The sequence below is a fragment of the Alligator mississippiensis genome, chromosome 2, assembly GCF_030867095.1.
Source record: "Alligator mississippiensis isolate rAllMis1 chromosome 2, rAllMis1, whole genome shotgun sequence".
In the NCBI taxonomy this organism is placed as follows: domain Eukaryota; kingdom Metazoa; phylum Chordata; order Crocodylia; family Alligatoridae; genus Alligator; species Alligator mississippiensis.
The window spans coordinates 176,053,225-176,075,831 of NC_081825.1; the positions used below are offsets into that span (position 1 = coordinate 176,053,225).

A 22,607-nucleotide genomic window follows, 5' to 3' on the forward strand; every position below is an offset into this window, starting at 1 on the left:
TGAGCTAGGCATCTCGGCTCAGCTCCCAGTCTATATTCAGGGAAGGGGGACACAGGGTGTACCAGGTCCCACGCTGCTCAGATGCAGACCTGCCCCCCATCCCAGTCCTCCACTGTCCTGGCAGCATGGCAGAGAGGAGATCACAGGTTGCAGCTTGGTAGGTTTTCATGTGGCTCCTCTTTCAAAAGCAATTGCCCCTGGGAGGACCTGCAGTTGTTACTGTGCCCTCCACATGCTGCACTTGTGTACCTGATGCACTCACGCAACCAGGTAAGTGGTGCCCACCAGGCCACACGTGACACATGCAGCCAGCTGTTGTGCTGGCACCGCCATCGTCAGAGGCTTTAAGCAACATTTTGGGGGGGGATGTGTGAGACTTCAAGCAACAGCGCGCGCGTGTGTGTGTGTGTGTGTGTGTGCGCGCGTGTGGCGGAGGAAAGGAACAGGAGAACCTGGCCTTGTGTGTGCAGGAGAGAAGGACGAACACATCAGCTGAGACCTCCAGAGGGCAGCGTTCAAGCTCTCTGTCCTCCCAAAAAGCTTCACTTCCAGGTTTTCAAGGCACTGTGACTTTAAGCTGCAGCCAGGGAGCGGGGGGGGGGTGTGTGGAAGAGTCTGCATGAGAAACACACAAGCCTGCAGCCAGCCAAGGAGGAAGAGTGTGAGTGCAGGAGCCTATCCTCAGCGCCTTGCTCTCTCCCCCTTTTCTTTTTTTAATGCCCCTACAGATTCCTTGGAACTTCTTATTTCCCCCCGCTTGCACTGACTCAAACACATCTTTTAATCTCCGGGCCCAGGCCCCCCCCTTCCTCTCCCCACCACACACACTCAGCCTTCACACTCTGCTTCCCCCGAGTTCACACCCGCACACACTCCACTGAAAAACAGAAGCAGTTGTCAGCAAGAACGAGGGGAAGACAGCCGGCCAAACCCCAGTCTCAGGGCACTGGAGATCCGCCTCCCTTGTGTGCACACACACACGCGCGCATACACACTCACACACACAGCCCTAGAGAGGAAGAGGCGGTGAACAGCAGAGGAGCTGGGGCTGATCAGAAATAAGGAAGACGGGAAAGAGCTCGCTTGCTGCTTTTCTCCACAGGCATCATGTGGATCTCTTGGTGAACGGGCTTGGGGGGAACGTACCCCCTTTTTCTTCCCTCCCCCTGCCCCAAGCCCTCCCTCCCCCTTCACAGCTGGCATCAAGGGGGCAGCGGGGGGCTGCCTCTGCCGCTGAAGCCTGGGGGAATAAAATACAGTAAATAAGCTTTTTTTTTCTAAATAAGAAAGAGAAGGGAAAAAATTTTTCTGGCAAGATGGCCGACCTGGAAGCTGTCTTAGCCGATGTGAGCTACTTGATGGCCATGGAGAAGAGCAAGTCCACTCCGGCAGCCAGAGCCAGCAAGAAGATTCTCCTACCTGAGCCCAGGTGAGCCCAGGCAGGTGTGGGGCAGCTGGATACCTAGGCCCAGCCACATCCCCTCCTCCCCCGGGAGGAGGTCAGTGTTCGGTGGGGTATTGCAAAGGACCCACCACCTTGCCCTCCAACTCCCCCTCCAAAATGCCCACCCCCAGGGCCTCCCTGGAGGCAGAGCTGCCAGCCCAGTGTGGGCAGAGGGGTCTGGGTGGCATTGCTTTAGGAGGGGAGCAGTGTGTGTGACTGGGCATGGCGGGGCAGTGGGGGTGGGGGGGAAGCTGGTGCTTTCTGTCATGTCGAAGCTGTTGCTTCCTGATTCTTCTCCCTCACGCCAAGCCCAGGTCCTTCTGTTTTCCTGCGTCCCTCTGTGTGCCTGCCTCCTTTATCCCCCACCCAGGGAGAGGGGAGAGAGGGTGGTGATTATACCCCCTCCACTTCTTTCAAACCCACCCCTCAGACCCCAAATCTAGGTTCCCCTCCCCTTCATGTCTGTCAGCGTGCAGCAACCGGGGCTGTGCTCTCCTTGCCGAAGCAGCCCTAGCATCCAGGACTAGTGAACCCGGGCACCTTGTAACAGTCAGGGATGTTCGTTAGAGATTGTCAAGCATGCACCTGCGGGCAGGCACAGGGGACGCTGTCTTGACCTAGGGGTACACAGACCCTGGCATGTTCTCACACCTTCTGATCCCCCACCCTTCGCAGGGTCTGGACTCAGCCCCTGCCTGGCCCAGCCTTGCCGTGCTGTGCATCCATCAAGCACATGGTCAAGGGTCCATGTAGTGCAGCCCAGGGCAGGAGATGTAGCACCCATGGCACTTTCTTCCTCCCAGAGGACTTCAATGGGACCACCAGGCTGCTGTGGTCATGGCCCAGCCAGGAAAATGCAGCTGGTTCTGGGGTGTGAGGGATCTGGCAGGGAGGAGAGAAAAGGCCTTGAACCAAGGGCTCTAGGGCTGCCTGCCCCCCGCCCCTCATCTGTCTCCCCTACACATACCTCCTGTGCTAGCCATGCTGGACAGATTGGGGCTAGAGCTGTGCAGAGTGTGTCTGAGATGGGCTTATGCCTAGTGCGTGCAGGTGGGTGGGACGAAGGGATGGATAAGGAGCTGGAGGCCTGGATTGGTGGTTGCGGGGGTGAGTAAGAATTTGGAGGGAGGGGGCCAAGTCATCCAGATTCAGTGCTCTTGTCTCCAGGGAGTTTAGCTAGACTAGACCCCGCTACCCCCCGAGCAAGACCCACCCCTCAGCTTTATGGAGACAGTTTACATTCAGGTCCTGCCAGTCTCTGCCCTTCCCCAGTATCCCTGTTAAAAAGCATCTCTGCCCCACGCTGCCCCTGACAGCCACAGGCATTGCCAGGCCCTGGGAGAGGGGATCTCAGAGCTCAGGCCCCTTGTTGGCCCCAGGTCCCAAGTGCCCCCTGGGCCCATAGCACGATGGTGTTGAAGGAAGCCCAGGCCCCACCACATGGGCACGCTAGGTTAGTGATGACTTGTGGGAGACAGCAGGAAGCCAGCACCAGGCCAGGGGGTGCTGAGAGGTCACACCACCCTGGGTGATTTTGGTATGAGTGTAGTCCATCCAAATGCATGTGCGATACCCTCTGCCCACACTGCCGGTGGGGATAGACCCCAGGCTCCACAGAGGGAGATGGCAGCCTTGCTGCCTCCAGCTGCCCCCTGGTCAGCACAGCAGGGAGGCTGGCCTGGGGAGTTTTCCCTCAGATCTTTCCCTACTGGAAGTAATCACTTGTTTGGAGTGCCCCCACCTCACAATCCCACTGTCTCGGTACTCAGGCTGGGTGTGTTGACCCCCCCATGTCCCAGAACAGGATGTCTCCTAGGTCCAGGTCTGCCGAACCCCTGCCCTGAGTTGTCTCTTCCCCCCGTAGATTCACACACCTGATCCTTCCACACTGCTCCCTCCCCCCATCATTGCAGGATCAGGGTCGGCTTTGCCAGCCCTGATGGGGGCGTTGCACAGGGGGCGTCTAGGCTTAGGGGACAGAGGGCACTGGGGCAGGGTGCAGTGGAGCTCGGCCTTTGCAGGTGGGGAAGTGGTTTGGCCTTTACATGGCTGTGGGCACTGGGCTGAAGGCACAGTGAAGGTTAGGGCTGCATGGAGGGAGAAGTGGGGGCTTAGCTGGTGTGTGAGGATGGGGGCCCTAAACCAAGATGTGGGGCTCCCAGTGAGGACTGGAGGTGGGTACAGCAAAGGCATGGTCTGTCTGTGCATGGGGTGCAGCAAGGGCTGAGTCAATGTACAGAGGCAGGGGGCAGTGGGTTAAGATGTGGGACTCACTGGGAATGCCAGGGCTGTGTGAGGGCAGCAGTAGAAACTGAGGTAGCATGTGGTGGCTGGGGCACTAAGGTGGGATGTGAGGGATGCAGTGAGGGCTGGGTCCATGTGAGGGCATCAGTGGGAGTGTAGCTGGTGTTGGGGGGCATTTGGCTAAGCTGGGAAGGTTGCAGCGAGGCCAGTCAGGACAGAGTGAGGCCTGGGACATAGGGCAGCAATGTGAGCCAGGGGCAGGAAGAACAGAGGTGCTCTCTATGGCTATGGCCAGAGGTTGGGGTCAGTACTGCAGGGCTTCCTCCACAACTGGGCTGGGGGGGCATGTCTTGGCTGGACCCCATCCAGATGTGCCCCATGGCAAGGACCACCTCTGAGCCCTGGCGCCGCAGGAAGCTGACAGCACGGGGGGGTTCCCAGTGTCACAGGGCCCCATATCATGGCCCTCACTGCTGGGTAGGGGAAAAGGGAATTCCTTCAGTCCCAGGCCCTGTCAGGACCCTCCTAGCCTGCATCTGGCTCCACTTCAGGCCTGTCCCTGAGCCATGGTCCTGGCTTCCTGCATCCTCCATTGTCTCCAGATTGCAGCCAGGCCTGAGGGGAATATGTGGCCAGCTGCAGCCCACAGCCTGCATCCTCAGGGAAGGACATGGCCAGCAACAGATCAGAGGCCTGGGAAGGGCAGGAGGTGTGTGACACCAGGTTAGGGTTAGGGGAGGAGGCAGGGGCCTAAAGGAATCTCCTCTGATCTCCCCAGCACTCAGAGCCGTAACGTGGGGCCTAGTCAGACCAATCAACCTAGTGGGGTTGGGAGGGCCTCACTGCCCCATTTTGCATCAAGGTGCCTGTGGGGAAGGTGAGCCTATATGAGTGACAGCCTCTCCCACACGGCTCCCAACACACATGTGCACCTTGAAACCATCCCTCCCCCACAGCCTGCATGCAGCCTTCTCCCATGCACCCCCTAAATGCACCCCTCACATACAGCCTCCCCCTATGCACATGTCTGTTTCCACACACACACTGCACAGGCATTTCCCACGCATGCCCTGCCCACGACCTCCTCCTATGCTTGTGCGCCCGTACCCCACCTCTGCACACCTTGCACATGGGCTGTGCATGTGCACACCTCTACCATCCCAGTCCTATCCTGAAAGGGATCCCTCCCTTCCCCAAGCCTCCCATCAACTCTGCCCATCCTTCCCTGCTGCCACCCAGAGCCCCCACTTCCCTTGCTTGTTTCCTTCACCCTGGGGCCCAGCCAGGGGGGGTTCCTGCTTTCTGCTTACACCTCAGGGTTGCTTTGGCAAATGGAGCTGGAGCCTGTCAAAACAGCTTGAGTCTGTGCTGGTACTTTATCACTCACTAGCCCTGCATCACATACACCATCCACTGAACTGCAGCAGGGCACTGCCAGGTGCCCAGGACTGGGCTAGCAGGGGGCTGGGGGTCAGGAGTGAGGGGGAAATGCACAGTAAGGTGGGGAGTGAACCTGCATGCCAGGCAGCTCTTGCTGCCGCAAGGTATTTTGGTGTTGCACAGGCCTACCCCTTGAGGATCACACCTGGGATGCAACTCACAGAAACCCCCAACCCTTTGTGCCGTGGCTGAGAGCCTTCCCCGTGTCCAGCAGAACTTCCATTCCCTCCGCCAGCCTTGGAGAAGGTCCTTGCCCATTTCTAGTTCACCCGGAGTTGGAGTAAGGGGGTGGGCAGAGGGGAGTTTTCTTTCTCGGTGTGAAGTAAGTAACCCTAACAGCCTGCGTTCAAGGAGGCCGGAAAAATGAGGACCTGTGCCTAGTATGGAGCTGAAGTGAGGGTGACACAAGTGTAGCTGTTTGGGCCCTGCCAGTCCTCCTGTCCTTGAGAGCAGCCTCTGGGCTGCTCTACCAATCGCCATAATCACGACGGCTGCAGAGATGACCACACCTCCTTCTGTCCCTTGAGGACACCCCAGACACCTCCCATTGGAGGGGATGCAGTGGAGCCTGCTCTGTTTCTGGCCCAGCAGAGACTCCCCCTCAGGCCAAAGGAGTCCTCAGGGCCCTGGTACATGAGGCCTGGCCCTGGCAGTAGCTGCATGAGGTGCTCAAGGCTCAGTGGATGATGGCACCTGCATGAGTAGGATGTGTAGCAACCCAGGAACTCCCAGAGCAGGGGCCCATCTCCTCTGGTATCTCATCTATGGCTATGCTAGCTCCAGCTGGAGATGCCAGGAGCCCTCTAGTGGGAACTTCTGGGATATTTGGGACCTCTACTGGCTCTTTCCAGTAGCCTGTAGAGGCCCTGACTATAGTGGAGTCCCTACTGTGCTAAGAGCTTCACAGACCCTGAGCAAGTGACTCCTTGGTCCAGAGCATTCATGGTCTGAATGGAGAAGGCAAGCTGAGAACCAGAGACAGGGTGGATTCACCCAAAATCACAGGGTGTCTGGGGCAGATCAAGGGCTAGAACCCGAGTCCTGGCTCTTAACCTTCCTCCCATAGCTAGAAACCAGACCCAGGAGTCCTGGCTCCCAGATTCCCAGACCTCCTTATCTTGCCCAGAGCTGGGAGCAGGAGCCATGTGTCCTGGGGCCCAGGGCCTCCCATATTCCAGCCTCTAGATTCCTGGCCTTTCCCAGAACTAGGGATACAACTCAGGGGTCCTGAGTATCTCAGCTTTGCTCACTGCAGAGGGTCTGGCAGGCCAGCTTGCCAAGGGAAGGAGCGAGCATTCTGAGCCGGAGGGGTTTCCCACATGCTGAGGCCCAATCCCTTCCTGGTGGCATGTATGGGACTGCCTGCCATCTTGCAATGGTATTCATACTGCCGGCATCCCTGTTGGCACACTGGAGAGGCTGCTGGCACCTGCTGTCAGGTTTTGAGGCCTGCTCAGGCCCCAGTGGGTCTTCCCTGGCTAGCCCAGTATAGATTGGGGTTGAAGGTCTTAGGGAAGGAGTCCAGTCTCTGGTGTGCTGAGTCTGAACCCTGCAGGCCTCCAGAAGCCATGTTCAAGCCAGAGCTCTCTGACCCAAGTCCTACAGGGAACCACAATGCCACAGGGTATTAGAGCAACCTGCATCAGCAGTTGGGGTCTCAGTGTGGCATGACTTGTGGTAATTTTCCTAAAAGAGGAAGGACCAAGCTCTGGTAGAGGTGGGACTCCAGAAAGGTGTGATTGGCTCCGTCCTCTCCCACAGGCTCCCTGAGCAACCCTGGGCAAGTCACTTAACCTCTGTACAACAGGGCTGGTAGCACAGCCCTGCCTCCCAGAGAGATAACAGTACACTACAGATTGAGATCTGCACAGCTACTGCAGCAGTGGGGCTGGATAAACCCTTCAAAAGAAAACTAGTGTCACAATGGGCCCATGTCTGGTCAGCTCCAAAATGCCCATGATTCACAGCCAATTCCCTGGTCAGCTCCAGGACACCCAGGTTCTAGTCCTATTTCTGCCACTGGCCTGCTGAGTTGTTTCCCGCCAGTCCCTTCCCATTCTTTGTGCCTCAGTTTCCCCTTCTGTTTGTTGGCTTAATCTAGCTGGCCTCTTGTGTGGTGCAGTGAACAGTGCTATGGGGCATGGCCCTGGGTCTAGACTTCTGTCATTCGCCATTGCCATAATGTAAAGCTGCTTTGTGAATAAGCTAGTGGATATGCATGGTTTGCACGTGACTGTTATTCAGAATGAAAACTAAAAAAATTCTAGCCAAAAATCTTTGTTAAGCTGCAGTTTAAGGTTCTACAGAGGCAGCTGCTGCATAGGAGAAAGAGGAAAGGTCTTAAAGAAAGCAGCAATTTAATTAAAAAAAAATACATTTATGGGAAGTCAAAGAGAGGCTTGTTCAGGGAAAAAATGTGTATTGGAAACCAGGAGGAGGAAACAGCTCAGGGACTGGTAGGGAGGGGCCCATTCTGAATGGCTCCAATGGGTGTGAGGTCCAGGGGGTCCCAGATGGTTTCCCTGCAGGGTGGGGAGCAGCATGAGGTGCAGGTATCCTAGTTCACCGCCCTGCATCTTGTATCTTGGCAGTATTCGGAGTGTCATGCAGAAATACCTGGATGACCGGGGCGAAGTGACCTTCGACAAGATCTTTTCTCAGAAGATTGGTGAGTGGAGGGGAGGCTGGGTATGGAGTAGTGCTGTGTGCCAGCACATGCGCGCACAGACACATGCAAGCATGCACACCCCAAGGTTTACCTGGCATTGGCCCCACTCTGTTCATCCAGGAAAGCTGAGGGATCAGGAGTGAGAGGCACTGGCAGAGCTCTGGGGAAACCCACATCTGGGCCGACGGGGGGCTGCGGGCAGAAGTGGGCTGACAGGGCTTGGTGCTGAATAGGCATCCCAAGGCAACAGCTGTATGCATCTGCCCAGGAGGAGGTGGGTGAGACTGGCCTCAGCTGCCAGGGAGGTGGGGGAGCAACTAAGGAGTATGAAAAAATTATCCTTCCTCTTTGTGTAGCCTGGACAGCCATCTCTTTCCCACCCCCACCTCCCAACCCCAATGCCTTGGGCTCTGCTTGGGGGATCAGGACCCAACACTGAGCCCCCTGGCTGTAGGGAAGGACTGGAAAGGGGTAACAGAGGAGGGTTCTTGGTGGGATGGGGAGGGTCCTGGGGTGGGGTTGAAAAGGTTGGGGTCCAGGTTGTTGGGCCAGAGGCAGAGAGCAGGGGCCCTGACTGAGGCCAGGAGTTGGGTCTGGGGCGTTCACAGGTCCCTTGATCACTTGGAGGCTCACAATGGGTTGGGGCTTGGGGTTGGAGTTTTCTCCCATCTGCCAAAGGCTGAGGTCAGGGGTCCCCCAATCCATCATGGGCAAGGACCTGCCAGTTTCTCTTTGTGGGGGGCAGGCAGGGTCTCCCAGTCAGTCAGGGGCTGCTGCTGGGCTGGGGGCACCCCAGTTGAGTTGGGGTTTTGGGGGCCGTGTGATTTCAGGCCTGGCGTCCCAGTGGCGTGGGGACACTTCCTCTTTCTACTGTTGGTAGCTAACGGTCCCCGCAACAGGAAGTCCCTGTCACTTCCTCCACTTCTCATGCTGATGCTCGTGGTTTCCGCGCAGATACACTCCACACTCCTCCCCGCCCCCCCTGCCAAGGGCTCTCCTGCCCCCTGCACATCCCCTGGTTTCTTGCCTACGTAATCCTGTGAACTGTGGCCACCCCAGGCTACACCGTGAGAAACACCTGGAGCCGTTTAACCGCAGGGCCAACATGGGTGGGAGCAGCCTTCCTCATACTCCCCCTGAGTCCACATAGCCCTTGAGTGAGGCTTCTTTGGGCCCTGTCTGCACTGGTGTCCTCAGCTGAAGTCCCCCACCATTTCTACCCCTGGTATAGATGGGAGCTGGGTCAGAGGAGGCTTAATTCATAGCTGGCCCTGAATTTGCCTGCCTAGGGGACAGATGGCAGAGGGGTGGGGAATGGGGCAAGGGTCTGTCCCCTCTAGGGGGCCCTGGTTCTGGTCCTGTGGGGAGGGGCATGTGCTGGCTTCAGAAAGTGGGGAATGGCATGCAGCACCTCTCCCGCTTAGGGTGTGCCAGCCCAAGGGCAGGGGCAGGCCTGGTTGGGGTGGGCTGGAGTCTGGGGCTCTGGGACCCTAACGCTGGCGCTCTGCCTCCCACTGGCTTTCCTAGGTTACCTGCTATTCCGGGATTTCAGTGTGAACCAGGCGGAGGAGGCGAAGCCGCTGATGGAGTTCTACGAGGAGGTGAGGCCGGAGGGAAGGGATCACAGGGGTGTCTGATCCCCAGCCCTACCTCAACTTGCCCCCTCCACATCCAGCATGGTGCAGGGGGCAGTGAGGATGGTACAATACCCTCCATGCCTGGGGGAATATATGTCAGTATCTCTTTAATGACCCCAGGCACAAAGCTGGGAGGGGGCTGCTTTAGAGAGGAGAGATCCCAGCATGCGTTGTGGGGGCCCTTTCCCTATGATCTTGGGCAAGAGGGCTGTTTCCCCACAGCCCTGCCTAAGCCTTGCTGATAGGAGAAATACTCACTTGCCCTGGGGGTCTTCAGGAGCTGTGTATTGCCCCGTTTGATGTGAGAGGGCTGGTAGAGTGCCACCTGCCCCGGCTGGGGAGTGGGGGGCTTAGGCACAGCTGCGTGGGCTGCCCTGGGAAGGGATGTTCCCAGCCATGGCCTCTACATCCCTCCCAGCTGCCCAATAATGACATTGCCTGCTCCTCTCCCCGCCCCCTGCAGATTAAGAAATATGAGAAGTTGGACTCCGAGGAGGAACGTGCCATCAAGAGCCGCCATATCTTTGACCAGTACATCATGAAGGAGCTGTTGGCCTGCTCCCATGTGAGTGCTGCCTGAAGGGATGCCGCAAATCCCCACAGGCTTTGCCTCAGAGGAGGACCCCTGAAACCACTTGGGAGGGACAAGGTGGCCACCCCACAAATACTGGTCCATGTCTGTCTCTGTGCCTGCTCTCTGAGAGCCCACAGAACCACCCATGCTGCATCCCCCACACCCTGGCCTCCTCAGAGAGCCTCCTACTGCACTTCACCCTGCTTCCCAGATGTCCTAGTCCTGGTTTGAAGGTTGGAGTCATTCTCCTTGTTCAGGCAGTCTGGGGTGTCCCCACCCCCCGGACACATTCCCCTTTCCTTCTAAAGGGTGATGCTCCTACTGTGGTGCCAGAGCCACACTGTTCCACCCTCCTAGTGTTCCCCCTGCCCTGCTCTTTTGGGAACCATCCGGTGAGGAGGAGTGCCTGCTGTTGAGCAGCCAGTGCTCTGAGTCCCAGGGGGATTGGGGGCATTGGACACATGGGGTTAAATGATCTGTGTCTCTGCCCTGTAGCCATTCTCCAAGAGCGCCACAGAGCATGTACAGAGCCGGCTCAGCAAGAAGCAGATGCCACCCGACCTTTTCCAGGTAATTATCTTACAGACATCCCCAACACCCACTGGACCAGGCCCACAAGCCTATTCCAGTTTGGCATCCCCACGCCCCCCTGCCCCGCCAAAACCCAGCCCAGGAGTCACTCCAGCCTGTCAACTCTTCCGATTCAGCCTCTCCTCCCACCAGCTATATCAGATCTAACTTGGTCTCTTCCTCCTCCCCCTCGCTGAGCAAGAGGGACTGGGGCTGGGATCCCCTGATGGGGGAGGGAGGGCAGGTTTAAAGACTTATCTACAGTACCCCTGTCCCCAAGCCAGAGCACTGAAGTCCACTCTCGTCTCTAGTGTTTGAAGAGGGCACTTTGTACTTCAGAGGGGATTAAGGAACGGGTTGGCATATACCCAAAGGCAGAGGGTCCCCTACCTGGGGCCCTGGTATGGGTGGGAATGTGTCCTGGTAGGAGGTGGGAGTCCCTGCTGGGCCCCACAGCATTAAGCCTATGTCACCCCCAGCCCTACATCGAGGAGATCTGCCAGAACCTGCGTGGTGGCATCTTCCAGAAATTCATCGAGAGGTGAGAACCCCCATTGTGGGCTGGGGGCTGTCAGCAAGGGCCTGGGAGCTCTCTGCAAGGCCCTGTTGAGGGGGAGCTACTCTCTTTCCCCAGGGGTCTTGAAGAGGGTCATCTAGTCCTCTGGGGAGCTCTGGGGTTGTCACTATCAAGCTGTGGGGGTACCTCTCCAGGCGTGCCACGGTGGGGGTTCTCTTTGCAGGGGGATGGCATTATCTGATGAGGTCTCAGTGTGGTGGTGAGCTTCTATGAGCAGGGTGCTTTTTGAGTGGGGCATAGAGGCAGCTTTAAAATCCTCTAGAGGTCAACATAGGGGTTTTCTCAGAACCCAGGGGGATAAAATGTCTCTGGCCAGAGGAGTCTGCCTATGAGAAGATGGGTGCTCTCACTGAGTAGGGGGATGCAGAAGGTCTTCCTATGGGAAGTGGCGGGAGGACCCCTAGGTAGAGGGGTGAGGAGTCTCTCACTGGGCAGGGATTGGTGGGAGGTGGTTCTTTCCCCTAGAGCTTCTGCATCTTTTCCATCTCTTTTCTGTTTAATTCTAGTGACAAATTCACCCGCTTCTGCCAGTGGAAGAATGTGGAGCTGAACATCCATGTGAGTGTCACTGGGGGAAAGTCGGCAACAGGTGTTACTTGAGAGGGACCTTGCCATGGGAGGAGAGGTGTTGGGTTTTACCTGAGATGGGCCTGGAGTGGGAGCACAGAGGGGGCCTGCCTGCCTATATCTATCTGCCTATCTGTTTCACTAGGGAGCCCAATACCCCACAGAGTCCATGCATGTCCTAACTCAGCCCCAATGCTAAGAACTGATCCCAGACCTTCCTCGAGCTTGGGGACTCATCCTTTGGTGGTGGGACAAGGGTGTCTGTTGGGGGCCATTGTTAAGGACCAAAGGTTTTCACAAGGTGAAGGAGTGACAAGGGCCAAGATGGGGCTCAGGTTGAAGAGGAAGGCACTGGGATGGGGAGGGCAATGCTTCTAGGGTACCTGTATGGGAGGCCCCCCCCCCCCCCCCATCTCATCCCTCCAGTATCTCTCCCCTCTTTTGCTTCCAATACTTGCCAATGCCATTGTGCCACAGAAGGACGGGCTGCTCCCAGGCGGGTGATAATATCAGGCCATTGCTTCAGACATGCTGTTGCCTCCCCTTCACACCCAGCACTGTAGCCAGGGCTTGGGAATGGAGGAGGGGCTGGGCATGGTCTGTCCTCCTCATTCTTGAATGGAAGCAGTTTTAGTGCAGCAGCTTATATGAGAATAGAGGGGAGAGGAGCTAGAGCTACTGTCTCCATGAATGATGGTTCCTGGGTGCTGCACATGCTCACATGCCTAGAAAACCAGGGATCAAAAACAGTTTGGTCCCTCCACTTTGCTACTAGGGAAGCTAAGGCACAAGTGGGGAGTAGTAGCTTGCCCTGGGTCACAAAGGGATTCAGTAGCAGAGCTGTGGATTGAACCCCGGAATTCTGGACTCAGTGCCTTTGCCCCAAGTCACTGCAAGGTCCTGGACATTGGCCCTATGTCATATGACATATTACAAATTTGCTCCAGTGTAGTCGAGTTATAGCCTGCAATCTCTCTTCTTCCCCCTCCCTGTTGCACCCACCCTCCAGCTGACCATGAATGACTTCAGCGTGCACCGCATTATCGGCCGCGGTGGCTTTGGAGAGGTGTATGGCTGCCGGAAAGCCGACACAGGCAAAATGTAAGCCAGAACCCCTCCCCCAGCCTGTGTGGGATGGGTGGGCTCCGGGGTTGAGGGAGTGGGTGCTCACTCTCACACATTGCCTCTGTGCCCTGAGGGAGATTTCATCAGTGGGGAAATGGGAAAAGTCTCCAGCATATGGGGAAGGAAGGTAGAAGTTTCAGAGGGATTGATACCCCAGGCAGAGGGATATCTACAAGGATTCCTCTGGGGTGGGTGTCCCAGCTGCAGGAGGTGGAGGGATACCCACAAAAAGGAGAGGAGTGCTGTGGATAAAGGAGACAGGCACCATCATGGTGAAGAAGGGAGTTATACTCACAGGACACATGGACAGATATCTGTCAGGACAGGGGTGGAAACTGCCATGGCTGTGGGAGGCAGAAAGATACTTGCAGTGAGGAGGCAATGAGGAAACCATGGGTAGCAGAGAGACCCCAGTGGCAGTGGCAGCGTGGAGGTTATCCTGGCTGTGTGGGGCACAGGGATGCCTGCATTGGGGAAGGGAGGTAGATGGGCATTAGCAATGAGGTGAAGGAGAAAGGTACTGAAGAAATGGCAGTGGTGAGATCAGGTGCTGTGGCAATGGGAGGCAGAGGGATACCAGCTGGGCTACTTTTTCTTTCTGTGGCAGGTACGCCATGAAGTGTTTGGATAAGAAGCGCATTAAAATGAAGCAGGGGGAGACGCTGGCCCTGAACGAGCGCATCATGCTGTCCCTCGTCAGCACCGGGGTGAGAAGGGGTCCTTCACTCCCACCACCTCTATGCCAGGGATCAGGGTATAAAAGATGGGGTCAGGGTCAGGAGCGGATGTGATGGAGACAGCAATGAGGGTGGGTGGTGAGGGAAAGAGCCTGCAGCATGTGTTGGGACCATTCAGATGAAGCTCAGGGCAGCATGTGGGGGCAGGGGGCTTGTGGGGTTCCTATGGTTCAGTAGGTGACCTTTTTCGCCCCCACCTTGTGCCAGGACTGCCCCTTCATCGTGTGCATGTCGTATGCCTTCCACACACCCGACAAGCTCAGCTTCATCCTGGACCTCATGAATGGTGAGAGAACCCTGCTCCCCCAGCCTTCCCTGCCTGTATTGCACTCCTAGGTCTTGCTCTCAATCCTTCAGACACCAGTGCCTGGTACTGTACATACCCCATGGGAGGCAGCCCCAGCCCTGGAGACAGACAGGAGGGAGACTGAGGCACTGGGAGGGAGCACTGTGTCATGGGGAGTCTCTGGCAGAGCTGGGAAGAAACCCTTGGAGTCCTGAGACTCATCCTGGCACTCCAGCCATTTGGCCATGCTGCCTCTCCCCACCAGTGTCCGTTCATCTTTCCTCTCCCTGAGTTTGAGGCCTTGTGCCTTCTGAGCTCACGGTTCTGTTCGCACTTGCAGGGGGCGACCTGCATTACCACCTGTCCCAGCATGGGGTCTTCTCTGAGTCCGAGATGCGGTTCTATGCTGCTGAGATCATCCTGGGACTTGAACACATGCACAACCGCTTTGTAGTATACCGGGACCTCAAGGTAACCACATGCCCCCACATACATACCCCCACAGACACCCTGCTGCTTCATGGGCTACCAGAAGCACAAGGTATCCCCTCCCTCACCCAGGAGTCCCACCCCACCTTGTGGAAAGCCAGCTGCTGAAGGTGGGGGCAGGGTTGGGGAAGGCAGGGTGTTCCCCTGCCTTGGGCTTTCCCTTGCCCATGCACAGTGTGCTGAGATGTTGGGGTAAAAGCAAAGCATCCACTTCAGGGACCCCCTCCTGCCCTTCCGCACTCCTGCTAATATGGGATGCTCCTCCCACTACTACCATGCTGCTGTGCCTAGGGTAGGAAGAAAGGTGGCAGGGGGAGAACAGCCCTTCCCAGCTCCTCTTGCCATCTCCCTTCAACTTGGATCACAATCATAAGCCAGTGCTCCTGCTCTGCTCCCCACAGTGACCCCTGCTTGCAGGGCTGGGGCTGAGCTTGTACTGAGGGAATTGCAGGCACTGCCTTTCCCTTTCAGCTCTCTCCTGGCCTTCCCCAGTCCTCCCAGGCCATTGCTCAGGTTCACAGGGCACTTCTCTCTTTGCAGCCAGCAAACATCCTGCTGGATGAGTATGGCCACGTCAGGATCTCAGACCTAGGGCTTGCCTGTGATTTCTCTAAGAAGAAGCCTCATGCCAGTGTGTGAGTGTCCTAAAGACCCCTCCACCCCACAGCTGGGAGAGGCTGGGGCTGCCTTTGCACCATGATGGCACTTGGCACCCTCTGCTGCCTTTGCTGTACTTTGATCCTTTTCTTTGTGTCTTTCTGCCCATCCATCTCTGGCCCCGCAGTGGCACGCACGGGTACATGGCGCCAGAGGTGCTGCAGAAGGGTGTGGCCTATGACAGCAGTGCCGACTGGTTCTCCTTGGGCTGCATGCTCTTCAAGCTGCTGAGAGGGTGAGTGAGCAGCCAGCACAGGGCTGGTCTTAGGCTGGAATGGGGCGGGGTGGGGTGGAGGAGCCAGGGAGCAGCCTGTGATCATGCTGTCCCCTCTTGTCACAGGCACAGCCCCTTCCGGCAGCACAAGACTAAGGACAAGCATGAGATTGACCGAATGACATTGACTATGGTGAGTGGGGGGTTGAGGTAGGGTAGCCACCACTGCCCACAAGGGCACCATTCAGCAAAAAAGGGTTTCACTGGCCCTGTTCCCTGCACTGCCTCTCTTCAGGAGCCAGGGCCCTTTTCTGTAGGCCAGGAATTAACTGTTCCCACAGGCAGGCCAGGGACCCTGAACAGCTGAGGGTTGGTGCCCTCACCCAACACCTAGCTGCATCAAGGCCAGATGCACCCATGAGCCCTCTCCTGAGCTTGGGCTAGTGGCCCCTTGTGCAGGTCCCAGCTCTGAGACCACAAGATTTCGCCAAAAAAAAGCTGTTCTGTGTGCACATGCATATTCATGTGCATGCTACCATTTCCTGTTGAGAGAGAGTGTGCGTGTGTGTGTATGTGTGTGTGTGTGTATGTGTACCACCATCCCCTGTTGCCTGGGATTGTATGTGTGTATACCATCATCTCCTGGTTGGGTTTGTGTGTGAATACATGTGTGTCTACCGCCATCTCCCACTGACTGTGTGTGTGTGTGTGTACCACCATCTCCTGCTACACAACACTAAGTGCTTGTGTGTGTGTGTACCACTCTTCATACTGCCTGGGATTGTGGCACCCCATAAATGCCCCATGAATCTGCCTTGTGCTGTCTGTCCCCCAACTTTACAATTACCCTATCCCTTGCCCTGCAGGCTGTGGAGCTGCCCGACTCCTTCTCGCCTGAGCTGCGCTCCTTGCTGGAGGGGCTGCTCCAGAGAGATGTCAACCGGAGGCTGGGCTGCATGGGCCGTGGGTGAGTCCCTTACCTGCACAGGAGTAGTGCAGGGGATATGCCATGGCCTGGGGTGATACTACGAGGTAGAAGTCATGTAGCAGGCCCAGCCAAGAAAAGTGTAGATCCATGTCCCCAGCTGGGCTGTGGCATCGGATCCTCCAACAGATAGCACACCAAGGGGATTGGTACAGTGAATCCAGCCTGGGCTGTTCTGTTTGTGTAGGGTCTACAGAAACCTGGCTGCTGTGTTTAGTCAGAGACAGCCTGGAGCACTCTGGGGCTCCCTCTGCTGGCCCAGCCCTGCCTGCTCTTCCCAAGCCAGGTCTCAGCCTTGTCTTTGGCTTTGTGCCACAGGCTGGAGCAGTGGTTGGGTGGCCCTTGCATAGGTAGCATTTGAGTATAGGGGCTCCTGTCACCAACTCTGCTAAGCCCAGTTTCTGTCTTATTCCACAGGGCACAAGAGGTAAAGGAAGAACCCTTCTTCAAGGGCCTGGACTGGCAGATGGTTTTCTTGCAGAAGGTGAGTGAGGGCTGTGAAAGGGGGAGAGAGACAGGGCAGAGCCCTGAGCAGAACCACCCTCCTGCCCCGGGCCCCCTCTCTTGGATTCTCTAACATCCCTTCCCTTTGCTCTGCAGTACCCACCACCCCTAATCCCGCCACGTGGGGAGGTCAATGCAGCTGATGCCTTCGACATTGGATCCTTCGATGAGGAGGACACGAAGGGGATTAAGGTAGCAGATGGATGAACCCTCCTTTCTCTGGTCTGTCAGCACCCCCTGCCAGGGAGGGTGGGCCTGGTTATTGTAGGTTCCACCCCCTTATGGGAAGTTGTTGAGGGGAGGGGAGCTGGGCAGTGCAAGTACCACCCCCTCCCTAATGTCACTGTACATCTTGTTGGCTTTGGAGAGTCCCACCCCCTCTCTCTCACTCCAAGTATTATCAGCATTGCCTTTTCTGGAGTGGAGAAAGCACCCCTCACAACTCCCACAGTAGAAGCTTGCTCATGGTCCCCTTTGCCCCAGCCAGTCACTCCAGGGCTTCCTCTGAGAGAAGGTGCCCCTGCCATGGAGTGGTGGCTATGGGTATAACCATGAGGCTGCTTGGAGCCCCTGCTGTCCTGCTAACCCTCCCACTGCCCTCCCTTTTGTCCTTCTGTCCATCCCTAGCTGCTAGACAGCGACCAGGAGCTGTACCGCAACTTCCCACTGACCATCTCGGAGCGCTGGCAGCAGGAGGTGACAGAGACGGTTTTCGATGCTGTCAATGCTGAGACCGACAAGCTGGAGGCCCGCAAGAAAGCCAAGAACAAACAGCTGGGCCACGAGGAGGGTGAGGGCAGCAGACACCCCAGCCTGTCCTACAGCCCGCTTTGCATCTGCCCCCCAGTGTCACCCCAGAACTAACTATGACTCCCCTTGTGGCCAGCCTCACCCAACACAGCTATAGCTGTATAGAATTTTATATCCAAAATCAATCAGTCCATCTGTGCATCATGGCATCCTCTCAGGGCTAGCTTCACATCCCCCAGCCGGCCCCATGACCCACAGCCAGTCCCACACCCTGTCTCCCACTTCCTCCTCCCTGTGACAGGCTCCATGCCCCACAGTTTTACAGTTTTTCCCCCCACTGTCAGACCCACTCCACACAGAACCCCCTGCTGGACCATCCTGTCTACATCAAGCCTGGCCTGTGCAGTTACCTGACTGTCTCTTCCCCCCAGAATATGCCATGGGCAAGGACTGCATCATGCATGGCTACATGTCCAAGCTGGGTAACCCCTTCCTGACACAGTGGCAGCGGCGATACTTCTACCTGTTCCCCAACCGGCTGGAGTGGAGAGGGGAGGGCGAGTCCCCGGTACGTGGCTGGCAGAAAGGGCCTGGGGAGGAGGTGGAGATACATGCATGCATTCAAGGGGAGTGGGTATGGCAGGGGCTGATTCCATCTGTGTGACCCTTCCTGCTTCCCTCCTGCCACTGCAGCAGTCCCTGTTGACTATGGAGGAGATTGAATCTGTGGAAGAGACCCAGGTCAAGGAACGGAAATGCATCTTGCTCAAGATACGGGGTGGCAAACAGTTCATCCTGCAGTGCGATGTAAGTGTGACCCCTGCCAACTGTACAGTGCCCCACTCCCTTGCTGGCTACCAGCCGGCCACTCTGTTCCCTGTACCCCAGAACCTTCAGCTGACTGGCTGCCCTGCCCCACAAGGTGCCCATCTGACTATCCCCATCCCTGTGCTCCCTGTTGGCTTATGATTCCCTCACACACCTACTGGCCAGCTGTTCTTTCTTCTTTCCCCGCCCCCTGCCCCCAGAGGCCCTAAAGCACCTCCCCTCTCTGCATTGCCCCCCTCTCCCTGGATCCTGCTCCTTAATGCCACTTCCATCCCTATCTGGCAGGGGTGGTGTGTCTGCTTACAGCCCCCACAAGCAGTAGGCAGGATGGAAACTCCTCCAAACAATCAGATGGCACAGGCCTGATGCCTGACCTCTGACCCTGAATGACTCAGCATAGTTATCACTTTGAGTCATTGGAATGGCCCTTGCTCCTGGATGTGTGTGACCCATGGCTTTTGACCTTGAGTGGTCAGTACTTCCTGGGTGCAAGAGGTCACTGCAAAGGTCCTTTTCCCCTCAACATGATCTTGACCTTGATGTTCAAGTCTTGGATGTTCAAGCCAGCATACATGGCACAGTGTACATCCCCATACACCAGCCAAGTCACTGGATAAGTGACCTATGACCTTGAATAGTTGAGTACATAACCTCTTGAGGTCTCCAAAACATTCATGCCACCTGAATGTGACCCCTGACCTCAGGACCTTGAATGGTTCTTACCTGTTAAATGCTGGGCAGCACTGCAGAGGTTGCTTCCCCTACAGCTAACCCCACCCTGACCTTTGAAACTGAATGGGTATGGCCACTAAGCACTGGAAAGGTGTTTCCTCTAAAGGTGACTCCTAACTTTTGACCTTGAATGGGTGGGATTGGCCCTTTGGCAGTATCCGTGGTAATGACCCCTGATCCACTGACCCCCGTTCTCTATCCTGCAGAGTGACCCCGAGATGGTACAGTGGAAGAAGGAGCTGCGCGATGCCTACCACCAGGCACAGCAGCTGCTGCAGCGGGTCCCGCGGATGCAGAACAAGCCACGCTCGCCTGTGGTGGAGCTCAGCAAGGTGCCACTGATCCAGCGCTCCAGCGCCAATGGCCTCTGACCCTCCCCAGCCCCTGCTCTGGCTTTAATTTATTGGGATGGGTTTGAACCGGCTCCCCTCCCCCACCTTCCCTCCTTCCTTCCCTCCCAGGAACATCCTGGTCAATGTCGGCTCGCTGGTTAGTGTCACGTCCTGCCCCACCCATGGTAGCACCACTGGGGGGTAAGGCTGCAGGTGGGGGCAGGGCCACCCACCCCCTGGGCAGCTCCTTCCCCCTGAATCCGTACCCTGTCTTGGGGTAGGGGCTGGGCTGTGCCTTCCCCCTCACAGGGCATGAGGGTCCCTGAGAGGAACCTCCTCTATGGCACTTCCTGCTTTCTCTCTCCCATTGCCAAATGGCTGTTGGTGCTGGGGGGCCCTGCCCCAGGTGCCTGGAGTAGTGGGGGTGGGAAGGTAGCAGCAGAGAGGGGCCCTTGCCCCGCATGCATCATAGGGCATATCCTTGGAATCCAGTATGAGGGCATCCCCCCCACCCCACCCCTCCAGCCTGGACAGCCAGAGGCTCTCAGGGCAACACCCCACTCTACTCCCCCCCCACCCGATCCCAGCGGGCAACTGGCCACAGAGGGGCAATGGTGCCATGAGCATGGCATAGGCTCCAGGTTTGGCTCCAAAGCAGGAGGGGGGACATTGCTGCCAAGCAGGACTGGGGGAGGTGCACCCTCCCCTCCCCGATAACCCAGAAGTGCCGGGGTCACGGTAGGAATGCAAAGTGAATCGTCTGGCAAAGATGAAGGAAACTCCCTGCCCTCTTCTGCCTGCGGCAGTTGCTGCTGTTCCCCTCGCCCCCAGCTACCAGGTCCCCTCTCCATACTTCCTCCTGCCACCTGGCCCCACCCCAGCACCCTGTGCTAACCTGTGCCAAAGGGTGGGGGAAGGGGGCCAGCCACACCTGTCCCCTTTTGGCAGAGAATCAGCCAATTCATTTCACATGTGACCTATGCCAAACCCAAACCAAGGCCTGTGGAGGCAACCTGCACCACCCCTCTGCTCCCCCACAACCACCACATCGTGCCATGTCCCTGCCTCCTGTGGGGAGGCATGGGGGACAGACGCTGCTCCCAGGTGTCCCTCTGGTAGCAGCGGGCCTCGTGCCAAAGGAGAAGAGTTGCCTGATGCCCTGCACCTCTGCCTGGTGGTGGCTGGGGGTGAAGCATGCAGGGGCAGGTGGCTGGGGATGAGCTGGGGAGGTGGTGGGGGGCTGGTGCCAATGCCAAGTGCTGTGTGTCTGTGTATATAATTGTGCCATGGGGCTCTGTGCCCAGCGGGCCCAGCCTGCTGCTCTCTATTATCACTCAAGCCAGATAGCTCCTCCCCCCCCCCCAGCAGTGTTATAACCCCTGGAACAAGGGGAGGGGGCTCTCAGGGTGACTGAACCCAGGGTCCCATCCCCAACATGGAGCCAGGACAAGGTTGAGGGGGGGCATTTATCAATGGATTGGGGGCCTCCTGACCCGCCCCAAACTCTGGCCCCCTTGCATGCCACCATGCCACCCCCCACCCCGCATGCCCCACCCCCACACGTGATGAGTTCTGCCCCTGGCTGTTCCCCTGCAGGGGGAGGGGGGGAGGTATCTATCTCTGGGGGAGGGGAACTTTGCTGCCTCCATCCCCCTGCCCATGCCCTCACCGCGTCTGTAAATATTTGGTGTATTGTCCGTCTCTTCTTTAGGTTGTTATATTTTTTTGCCGATTTTTGAATGTGATTTTAACAAGTGGAGGAAGAAAAAAAAAAACCAGACTGAGTTTTTATAATAAAAAAAGTGTTAAAAAAAAAAAGGAAGAGGGCAGCCTGAGCTGGGGCTGTTCTGTATGTGTCTATCTGTCTGTCCAACCACAGGCTGGGGCTGCCCCAGGGGCTGCTTCCCCATCGTGGGTGGGAGGAGAGATTTGGAAGTGGGGCAGGGGGCAGATATCATCATGGGGATGCGGCTGGAGTTTGGTCACGGCATGAGGGCAGAGCATGGGGCCTGATTTCTAACAGCCTGGTGGATGAGGGGGTGCTGGGGCTGAACTCGTGGGGTGACCCCTGCCCCCCCCCATCCCAAGGAGGTATAGCGATTGAGGGTATGAGTCTCCACTAGGGTGCAGGGGAGAGGGCAGTGTACCACAGCTCATGCCACATTTGTGCAGAAGTCTTCCACTTTTCAGAAATGAAGGAGCTCTGTTGGCAGCATGCGGCATTTGAGGGCACCAAGCCACGGGGAGCAGGCAGAGGGGACTAGTAGGGGGCTCTCCCAGGCAGTCAGTGCTGGTCCCCCTATGCCAGGGCAGCACTAAGAGGTGCTGGGAGGTGGGCAAGGAACCAATGTAGGGTGCTTTCCCCTGGCAGGTGCAGTGAAGGAGACTAGGACTGGGGCCAAGAACAGGCCATGGGCTCTTCCCATCCTACATGTGCCGGGGTGGTGTTTCTATGCTGTAGAGCAAGTGGTGGGGGCATAGGGTTTTTCCTGCTTCTTAGGGGGACAGCACAGCTCCAAAGAGTGAGCTATTCCCCTTGTCCTGAAGTAGGCTAAGCCACTCCCTTTTTGCAGCCAGCATGTGAGGCAGGGAGCTCAGAAATCCAACTCTCCTGACCTGACAGTGGTGAAAGCAAGCATAGCAGGGGCAGTTGCCATGCAAGTTTCTTGAGCTCTGCCCCTCACTCCTGACCCATGGCCCCTTGACCATCTAGCTCTAGGCTGCACCAGGCACAGCTCCATTGCCCGCTTCCCTTGGAGATTTTGGTTCCTCTTTGCAAAGCCTTGTAGCTATTTAGGCCTCATGCCAAAGCGTCTGTTTCTGCTTGGGGGAGGGTTCCCAGCATGCACAACTGAGGCCCTGCTCCTGGGCGCTCTGGGAAACACAGGGGTTGAATCCACCCTCCCCCCCCCCCCATCCATCTGTCCCCACCCCCACAAATACACCAGACCTGTGTCCACAACTAAGTCATGCTTCTTAGTCTTTGCATCCCTCTGTAGTTAAGTCCAGACTCCTGGGCTCTCTTCCCAGCTCTGGGAGGAGAGTGGGGCCTAGCAGGTAAAACAATGGGGAAGGGAGTCAGGACTCCCGGGTTCTATGCCTGCTCTGCAAGGGAGGGAGGGAGGTGTATGAGTTAGCAGGGGCAGGCTGGATGCCAGAACTCGGGCTTCAGATCCAACACTCAAAGGACAGGAGAGGGGGTCTAGTGAATTAGCCGGGAGGGATGGGGAATAAATGGATGCCAGGA

At 57.1% G+C, this 22,607-nt stretch overlaps 1 protein-coding gene across 1 annotated transcript; it reads left to right on the plus strand.

The window, feature by feature from the left end:
* Positions 1 to 594: 594 nt before the first annotated feature.
* GRK2 (G protein-coupled receptor kinase 2) lies at positions 595 to 21,178 on the plus strand. Its single transcript, XM_019496788.2, has 21 exons — positions 595 to 1,429; positions 7,720 to 7,796; positions 9,324 to 9,397; positions 9,897 to 9,998; positions 10,503 to 10,577; positions 11,057 to 11,118; positions 11,661 to 11,712; positions 12,731 to 12,822; positions 13,454 to 13,553; positions 13,791 to 13,869; positions 14,210 to 14,340; positions 14,899 to 14,993; positions 15,143 to 15,250; positions 15,356 to 15,422; positions 16,096 to 16,196; positions 16,632 to 16,698; positions 16,815 to 16,910; positions 17,346 to 17,508; positions 17,900 to 18,036; positions 18,162 to 18,275; positions 19,235 to 21,178. Exons 1-21 carry the CDS (start codon positions 1,317 to 1,319, stop codon positions 19,397 to 19,399), a joined length of 2,070 nt encoding a protein of 689 aa, XP_019352333.1. The 5' UTR covers positions 595 to 1,316; the 3' UTR covers positions 19,400 to 21,178.
* Positions 21,179 to 22,607: the final 1,429 nt, after the last annotated feature.